General features: G+C 35.4%; 1 protein-coding gene across 1 annotated transcript in view; it reads left to right on the top strand.

The window, feature by feature from the left end:
- si:dkey-97m3.1 (fatty acyl-CoA reductase 1) overlaps window positions 1-7,030 on the top strand; it is a 37,250-nt gene extending 30,220 nt beyond the window's left edge. Inside the window, exons 5-12 of the mRNA XM_056245275.1 lie at window positions 172-349; window positions 1,189-1,233; window positions 2,171-2,289; window positions 2,474-2,541; window positions 3,801-3,972; window positions 4,815-4,944; window positions 5,046-5,173; window positions 6,076-7,030. Of these exons, the coding sequence (XP_056101250.1) occupies window positions 172-349; window positions 1,189-1,233; window positions 2,171-2,289; window positions 2,474-2,541; window positions 3,801-3,972; window positions 4,815-4,944; window positions 5,046-5,173; window positions 6,076-6,238 (1,003 nt within the window). The 3' untranslated portion in view covers window positions 6,239-7,030. The remainder of the gene's footprint in view (window positions 1-171; window positions 350-1,188; window positions 1,234-2,170; window positions 2,290-2,473; window positions 2,542-3,800; window positions 3,973-4,814; window positions 4,945-5,045; window positions 5,174-6,075) is intronic.
- The last annotated feature ends 3,077 nt before the right edge of the window (window positions 7,031-10,107 follow it).

The following is a 10,107-nucleotide window of genomic DNA, read 5'->3' as shown; positions in this document are numbered from 1 at the left end:
GGTCATTGCATGTCTGATTTTCCACGTTATTTGACGCTGACAAGCCATATTGCATCTGAGCGCTGATGTTTTGTCTGACACACTGTACTGACCCTGAAGCTGAGCAGTGATTTATCTGCCTGTCGTTCTTAACTGACGTGTGTGTGTGTGTGTGTGTGTGTCTGTGTGTAGGTGGATGGATGATAATATCATCTGTGACATCACACCACGCCTGATAGGTGACCGACCCAACACGTACACCTACACCAAAGCGCTGGCGGAGAGTGTGGTCCAGCAGGAGAGCGGCAAACTCCACATCGGCATCATACGACCCTCCATCGTCGGAGCCAGCTGGCAGGAGCCCTTCCCCGTGAGTGATGGATCTGCTGTCAGACGCTACACCGGAATAGTTTACAACTTTGAGAGCTCTGGGACTTTTCTGAGCGATGTGGCTTAATGGTTAAAGATCTGGGCTGGTAACTCAGAGGTTGTAGGTAATGAATGCATAAAACATAGGCATTTCTACATAGCAGAATATCATAAAGACTTTTGAGGCAGGGTTAAAAAAAAGTTAATTACTTGGAGAAAAAAATAAATAAATATATATATACTTCATTTATTTTTTATATGTATATTATATGTATATGTTTGTGTGTATATATAAACTTATTTTATTTCAGATATTGATTTCTGTTTAGTGCAAAATCAAATTATATAGACATATTTAAAAAACTTAAAAAAAAAAAATTACCAAACTTTTACTCAAATTAAAACAGAAAATATAAATAAAACTCTTAAGAAAAATGTAAGTACTAAAATAACTAAAACTAAATCAAAAATGTATATACATTTGAAACAAAATTACTAAAAACGAACTAAAATTAATATAAAACAAAAAATTATGATAAATCTAATTCAGAATATTAACAAACCCTATAATAGGTTTTAAAAATGAACTTTAAAAAAAATGTAAACTTATTTTTTTCAGCTAGTTGCCAAAGCAATGTTTCTCTTTTCCGTTTAATTAGTAAAGTCCTAAAATAACAAAAACTAAAAACAAAATCATAATCATATAGACGTATTTATATATATATAAAAAAAACAAGTTAAAATGACAAAAACACAACAAAATTACTATAACAAATTTAATTTATAAGAGGAAATATAAAAAATAAAACTCACAATTGCCTCTTTTTCTGTTTTTCTCAGGGTTGGATAGATAATTTTAATGGAGCAAGTGGTGTTTTCATTGCTGTAAGTATTGTCATATTTTCTGCTTCATTATATGTTACAGTAGAACAGAGCAGTACAGAAACTGTATCATATTTGATATGTGAATAAGGCCTCTAAATGATCAACATGGTCAAAGCTTTGCAGATAAACCCATTGCACACAATCTACATGCCTTCTGTCGTCTGAATGATAGTCTATATTATGTAAAAGGCCTGAAGTGTAATTGTACAAACGTCCAACTTCAGCTTGTGGTTCATGAGTCTTTTTGCATGTTCAACTCTCTTTAGTGTGTAATGTTGCTGTTTAAAAGCCTGAAAAAGTTATTCTCTATATCAGTGTCAGTGTTTCTGAACTCCCTGAAACGCCTCCATTGTAGTCTTGAGTTTTCTTCCAGGAACGAACACGTCACAATATTCCTCATTTAAATAATTCATTCGCAGATTAAAGGGGCGTGGCCTGGTCGAGTTAGTTAGTAGTGTGTTGAAACGGGTGGTTATGGGAAGGGGCGGGACATTTCCCAAACACACTCAAAGCGCTTGACCAATCACAACACACTGATCCAGCCGACCAATCAGAGCACAGTGTGCTTTTCAGAAGGAGGGGCTTCAGGAACTAAACAGAGCGTTACTGACAGACTGGGAACAGAGGTGCTGCAACAATGGAGAATATGTGAAAAAAAAGCATGAAAACCTGTTATAGTAGAGCCATAAAACAAAATCAAGGCATAACAGGTCCACTTTAACATCCAAAAACATGACACTTTTGGCACAATTCACCTCCTCACATAACTCGTTGACCTAAGCAATGAAAACAATCTGCTCTTCTTTTTAATTAGCCTGTATTTCATTAGCCTCCTAAACGCCTCTGTGGACCTCACTGACAAATTAAGGCATATGGGGCTTCTGGCTCCAGTTTCATCCTCTTTGAACGAGCGTGTGTTTTCTGTGTTTGGATGCAGGCTGGGAAGGGCATCCTGCGCACCATGAGAGCCAGTAATGACGCTGTGGCGGATCTGATTCCCGTGGACATGGTTATAAACCTGACACTGACTGCTGGCTGGTACACCGCGGTGCACAGGTACACCTGCAGCTTCCTATCCAAACCACTTTCATTTGCTTATGTTAGACCTGCAGGTGATTAAACGGGTAGAGACGTGGAATATTGGCTTGGATAATCCCTCTGCGTTTATGTATTTACATTAGGGGGAAATATATCACATGCAGCACAATGTGACTTCCTTGTTTTGATCTTTACATTTCAGACCGAAAACTGCACTTGTGTACAACTGCACAACAGGAGGCATTAACCCCTTCCACTGGGGAGAGATCGGTGCGTTACATGCTTTTCTAACCTGCACTGTATATACTGTAATCTACATACACTGTAAACATGTCATTACATAACTGCAGGTTCATTTACATTGCAAATGGAAGGTCGAGTCAAATGCATGAATAGTTATTTTGTAATCCAGCTCTGAGTACAAATGTCTTTAATTTTTGGCATGATCAACTAAAGAGTTAAAGGGGAGTTTAAAAATCATATTTGACAACGTTCCATGTTTATTCGTCACGTCAATTGTAACCCTTGTAACTTTGATAAATTGAATGCATCCTTGCTGATTTAAAATATCTCTTACTGACCCCAAACTTTTAAAAGGTAGCGTGTATTATTTTATTGAAGTAAAAATAAAACATCCATAGAAAAAAATGAGCTATAGAAAAAATTATAAATAATTAGTTTATTATTTTATTATTCTAGAAATAAAATATGTATAGATAAAATACATTATACGATTATATTATGTTATATTATAGAAAAAAATGAAAATAAAAAAATAAAACAGCATGTTTTACATTATTATGTTTATTATTATGTAAATAAAAAAATAAAAAATACATTATTATATTACATGATTATATAATAGAAATAAATTAGCTATAGAATTTAAATTTTTAAAAATTTAAATTCGAACAAGCGCATGTTATTATGTGTATTATTATTATTATTTTATGAAACTTAAATGTCTCAAAGGAATAGAAGTATTATATTATATCACACTGTCAAGTTGAGGACATTGCATTGTGGGATACAGTATTCCTCACTGTGTTTTGGTTGTATACGTCACATTTTGACAAATGCACTACTTTCTTTAAACGATAGCACATATAATATATCATTCGGATCATAGCCACTGTATGTCGATGCCGGTGGGCAGAGCAGCTGGAGTCTGGCATTGCCATGGTAACAGCAGAGTGTGCGGTTACCATGAGCAACATCTGGCTGGCAACATCCCCATGCCAACAGGCAGAAGCAGATTCAGTGAGGATCTTCCTCTTCCTGTAAACATTTCTCAGCCGTAGGCCTGCACGATAATGCTGATTATGCATAATTATTAGAGAAGAAAATCGTGATCGTGATTAAAATACAGACAATTGTAACTAATCTCATGCTTCCGTCATAGTGGTTTAGTCATAGTGTGGAACGCTGCCATGTGACAGCAGTAAAATATCATATCTGCAGTGCCATTAAGACATTACATAATAACTCAAGCTCCAGTAAGTATGACTGAACACATATTTGCGTTGCAGAGCATCTCGTGATGTCCTCGTTCAAAAGGAATCCTCTAGAACAGGCTTTCCGTCGGCCCAACGCCAACATCACCTCCAACTATCTGATCTACCAGTACTGGATCCTCGTCAGTCACAAGTTCCCAGCGCTCATCTATGACCTCTTCCTCAGACTGTCTGGCCAGAAACCACAGTGAGAACAATTACATCATCATTTCTGTTCTGATAAAAGAGCAAGTATCGAGTTTTCTATGCGAATATATTGTAAAATGTCATTTATTCCTGTGATCAAAGCTAAATTTTTAAGCATCATTACTCCAGTCTTCAGTGTCACATGATCCTGCAGAAATCATTCTAATATGTCTATGATCATAATCATATATCTATGATTAATTGCTGCTCAAAAAATGGTACTTATTGTTAATATTGATATAGAATTATCATTAATTATTATACTATAAATATAAATATTTTTTTATATTGTTAAATATCAACAGCATTTAATACAATATTATATTATATTGTATAAATACATAACAAATATCATATTATACATAATTAAAAAATACATATTAAATATCTACAGGAAATATAAAAAATAGAAAAAAGAAACAAAATGTTTTAGTAATACAATTTCTTTATTATATTATTAGAAAATAAAATATCTATAGAAAAAAGGCATGTATTGTTAATATTGAAATAGAAATATTATTATTATTAATCACTATACTGTTATATAATACTATATATTTATGCTTCTTAATATAACCCTAACCCTAAATAAAATACCCAAAGAAAAAATTTGAAAATATACAAAATAAAACAGCATGTATTGTTAATGTTGAAATAAGTGTGTGTGTGTATACATATATATGTACTAAATTATAATATTTATATAATTATATTTATTATAATAGAATTATAACTATAATTATTTATACTTATACATACACACACACACACACACACGATAATAGAGTAATTGTCATTGGTTGTTCAGAGAGGTGCTGAGTGTGTCTGTGTGTTTTCATTCAGAATGATGCGTATTTTCAACCGTTTGCACAAAGCCATCGGTCTTCTGGAGTACTTCAGCAGTCAGGACTGGCAGTGGAGCTCTGACAACCTGAACATGCTGATGAGTCACCTGAGCGCTGAGGACAGGAAGGTACACACACACACACAAACACAGCTTTAGGATCAATGAGATGAAAATACTAACATTTAGAGAGGAAATACTGTGTTGAATTCATCCTTGTGATCTTTCAGACCTTCAACTTTGACGTTCGCCAGCTAAACTGGCCGGAGTACATCGATAATTACTGTATCGGCACCAAGAAGTACGTTCTGAACGAGGACATGTCAGACATTCCCGCCGCCAGACAGCACTTGAGAAAGTACGTCCACCTGCAAAATAACCCAATCATTTCTGTGCTTCAGTCTTCAGAAGTCATACGACAGCTTTTTATCACAGCTCACACCACCTATATATATATATACAACAGTTTAAACATGAACAAAACCTACATCAAAAGACAAATAAAGAAAATAAATTAAAGAAAATAAAGCTTATTTTTAGCAACGTAAAATATTTCTTAAAAGCATTGTGTTTGATATGATTTTCATCACAAATAAGCAAAAAATTTTGCATTAATTTATGATTGTGATTATGATTAGTGATTCTCATTAATGTATAGTATTTTTATAGTATTACAGTAAAAATATAGGTAACAATTTAATGTAAGGTCAGTTACACGTTACTACATGTACTTACTATAGTAATAACAGTAAATTATGCATAATTACAAGTAACTAAACCAAACCCTAACGGTAACTCAATAGTAAGTGTGTAATATCACTCAGTACTTATTTAAGTGCAATGTAACTACGTCACCTTAAAATAGTGTAACCAAAACATATACAGTTATTATAACTAAAAGTAAAATTAAAACCATAAAAATAGTTCAACTTTGAATAAACTTTAGCTCAAATAAAATAAAATATTAAAAGAACTTTAACTTGTTTCATTTTAGCTATTTGCCAAGGTAACATTTCTCATTTTTACTTAGTTTAACTTGATGAACTAAAATTACGAAAACTGATTTAATAATTCAAATTTATAATTTTTTTAATAATATTTTTGCTTTGTTAAAACTCCTAAAACACTGAATCCTGTCAATAGAGAAGAGGAAGGTTGATTAAACAGGAGTTCAGTTTGCAAGTTGATAGTCAGATAGTGTGTTGTGTGTTTCATTTATTCAAATTGCTGAATTATTAACTCTCTTCCTCCCGTTCTCAGGCTGAGAAACATCCGATACACGTTCAACACCGTTCTGCTCGTCTTCATCTGGCGCGTCTTCATTGCTCGCTCTCAGATGGCCAGGAACATCTGGTACTTCGTCGTGAGTTTGTGCTTCAAGTTCCTGTCATACTTCAGAGCTTCCAGCACACTGACCCAATGACCGGAGCGCACAGGAAGTGTGTGTCCTCGTCCTCCGAACACTTCCTCTTCCAGACAGGCGTCTTCAGCCATTCACACACACACACACACACACACAGGTGTTTCTTTAGCTTTCCTCGCCGGACGGCCGCTCGCCCGAACCCCTCCTTCATGATTGATGCGAGTGCTATTTTTAAAGGTGTCCTCTTTTATAAAGACTCTTCTTAATACCATTTATATGCAACCACATTTTACAGTGTTTCTCCTTTACATTCTTGTCGGAGAAGCTGCCTTTGTGTCTTCTGATGATTTTAGCCTTCTCGACTAAAGACAGTGTTTCGTCACAGGACTAAAGATCTTCGTCACTGATGGAGCTCAAAGCTTTGCTGTTTTCAGCATTTTTTGTCTTTTGACGGTTTGTTTGTGTCCTGTCTAATACCATTTAATCAAGCCGGAAAACTCTTGTACCGTGTGGTACTAAAGCCAGGAACATAGTCTAGCGTTTTCCCTGTGTTTTTGGTTCGGGTTTTATCTTTTTTTCCGATGTTTTGTTTGCTGCATTCAGAGGGAAAGGCCACAGATCTGAAGCATATTTAACCCATTTTTCTTCACATGTGTGGTTTATGTTTATGTATTAACATAAACACCCAAAATCAAAGGGAGAAAATATCTATTCATGAAGAAAAATTAAGCCTATATTTAGGAACCAAAAAGGGATTTGTTTAACTTTATTTTTAATTACAATTAAGCAAATTACCCTCAACTTTAATGCATCCATTATTACATTTTAAATAAAATTGTATATAATGAATATATTAATTATTATATATATATATAGCCTACTTAACTTTACGACATGTTCTCGACAGGTTTGTTTGTTATTTTTTCTGTTTTTACAGCAGAAAACAATGAGTTTAACGTCAGTCTCTTTTTGTGAGCGTTAAACGAGGATATTTCTGTCTGCAGACGGGCATAAGTGCGGTTCATCGGTCTGTAAATATTCGAAGTATATTCCTTTTCCGATTATATACATACCAAAAAATGTACAAATGTATATTTGCGAGGGTGAATCAAATGACTGGTTAGAACATCTATTTCCGGAAATGACTGAGGGCTTCCCATATTTTTTTCATGAAAAGCGAAAAAGTGAAGAAAAAAGTGTCGAGTCTCTCTGTTTTAATGTTGTTTTATTTGGTTTAACCACTATTTAAAGTGCTCTGAATCTAAGGACCTGCAGACGTATTGTCAGATTTCAGGAGGGAACATCCTTCACGAGCTTTTAAATCATTGACTTTTCAAGTTCTTGTGGTGTCTATGCAGCTTGTGCTTCTTCCTTAGATACGTTCTGTTACCCTTTGCTTTTTAACCGTTGCTCATTTTCTGAAGCGTTTTTATTTACGTTTGCTTTGAAGATGAACCAAATGTGTGTATTTATACAGTTTTATGAATCTACAACCCTGCCAGAGGTAAAATTGACGGCTAATTTTCCATTTTCAGACGGCCTCATGATGATCAATTGACAGCACTATTTGAGGACATCGTGAGCTTTCGTTTTTCTACACTGACTGCCCTCTGGTGGTCTATTGCCAAATTGTATTTTTAGATTGTGTCTGCCTTCAGTCATCTGGTCTTTTGTATGTTTCGAACACAGTATTCATGTTTACCACCCATACGTCTTCCTCAGCACTTATTAATAATAGAGAGATTATTTTAGAGGATTCTCCTGCATGTCAGAAACATTTAAGCTCCTCGGTAGCCTATCAGTAGAGAAGCACATGCACACTAAAATCATTCCAAACGTGAAATACACAGCCATTTTTCTACTAGAATCGAACACCTTGGTGTCTTAATAATAGCAACCCTTAATTTTGAGCCAAGCTGAGTTTCCAAATGAAGCTTCTACTGCCAACGTGATCTTTATAATCTCAAGCGTTTCTGCTTTGCCACAGAAACATGGCCGACGTTTTTACAGCGCCGCTTGTGTGGTGAAGTCCAGATGCGATTCAGCTGGATTGGGTTTGATCAACTGGATTACATAAAAAAAAGTGGGAAAAAGTTTTTTAATGAAAAAAAAAAGTCCCCTATTGAAAATGTTTCTTTCTTCCTTCCTTGTAACACGTGCATGTTTGCTTTTTACACACGAGATGTTCACAGCAGTGAAGTTGCTGACATGGATTAGACCTTTCTCTAGGCTACTCAACATTTGTCTCCATGTTGTGCTGTCAAACAAGTACGGTCGAGGTCTTTGAATGGAAAACTATTCTTTGATAAATTGTGTGCTTGACCGTTTGTTGCAAAGAGTTTATGAGAAAATAAACTGAAATGAGCAAGTGTGTCCTGAATGTCTTCATCACACTTAAACACAGATCTCAGTCAGATCAGTTTATGAGTTTTTATTTCACCTGCCTACATGAAACAACACAAACATGAAATAAGATTGTGTTAAAGAGTTGATGCTTTTTTAGAATTGGCATGTGACAGTTGCTATCTATTTAATTTGACAGGCTGCAACACATGTTTGAGTTGTCGAAAATACTAGCATGTTTTTTCTTGAAATTGTGTGACTATTTCTTAGGATTATAAAGATGCCAGCAAGTTGCAACACCCTGAGGTATTGTATGAAACTCCTATTATGATTATGATATTATGGGTCAGTTTTTTTGCCTGAAAATTTCAAGGTTAAAGGCAGGTGCACAGACAATTAAAAAATAATAATGATTTGATAATCTTGCCCAGATGTTTAATACAAGGGTTAAGAAGCTTAAACTTAATGGTTACACTTGCTGGTTGGTTGTAGTCTGTAGCTCTTGAGCTCATCTTTCTGTATACTTTTGACCAAATTAAAGTTTAGCACATATATTAAAAAAACATACTAATATTTTTGATTCACTGTACAGTAAATTAAAATGCTTTGATTAGTATGAGAATGTCCTGTGCGTCTCCAGCTGTGCAAACGGATGAATTTCATTGTCCATCCCAATCATGAACTTGTTGTGAAGGAAGTGGCTTGAATTGGTTAATGTTGAAAGTGTCTGTGAGGTTTTTCCAGGCTGTGATGTGAGCTAAATCTTAAAGGGATACTCCACTTTTTTTGGAAATAGGCTCATTTTACAACTCCCCCAGAGTTAAACTGATGAGTTTGACCGTTTTTGAATCCATTCAGCCGATCTCCGGTTCTGGCGGTACCACTTTTAGCATAGCTTAGCATACATCATTAGCCTGGTTAAAACCAGACCATTCTCAGTTGTGAGTAATGGTCTGGCAAAGCGTCATAGTCAAATCATTTCCAGAGGGGCGTCACCAACGGACATCGCGGATAGACCTAAACCCAATCAGAGCGATGAAGGAGATGACATATGAGTGTCCGAGTGTTGTTCTTTGCTCGGTTTTTAACAAAAAGGAAACGTTTAAATCGCTTAAAACAGACGCGATAGCTGATTCGAACGAGTGATGTTCGACGGCGGCATCCATCTTTGTAATGTAGGCTACAAAATCTGCTTCAAAATCCCAGCGCTGTCGTCATTGTGTAAAGCCCGCCGCAACGTTTCTGATTGGTGCCTCGATTTCGACGGATTGGAAATAAGCTTGAATGAGCTCTTTGCCAGACTAACTTTCAGAGCAAATCTAAATTTGCCGGAAGTTGTCTGGGTTTTCCCAGGCTAATACATCATTGAAGTGGACAAGACCATTAGCATTTCTAAAAAAAAAAATTACCAAAGAGTTTCGATATTTTTCTTATTTAAAACTTGACTCTTCTGTAGTTACATCGTGCACTAAGACCGACGGAAAATGTAAAGTTGCGATTTTCTAGGCTGATATGGCTAGGAACTATACTCGCATTCCTGCGTAATAATCAAGAAACTTTACTGCCGTACCATGAGAGCAAATAGT

The sequence above is a fragment of the Rhinichthys klamathensis genome, unplaced genomic scaffold (assembly GCF_029890125.1).
Source record: "Rhinichthys klamathensis goyatoka isolate OS25496 unplaced genomic scaffold, OSU_Roscu_1.1 h1tg000029l_1, whole genome shotgun sequence".
Classification (NCBI taxonomy): domain Eukaryota; kingdom Metazoa; phylum Chordata; class Actinopteri; order Cypriniformes; family Leuciscidae; genus Rhinichthys; species Rhinichthys klamathensis.
Note: the sequence above shows the minus strand (reverse complement) of the source record. Positions and strands in the feature narration are given on the sequence as shown.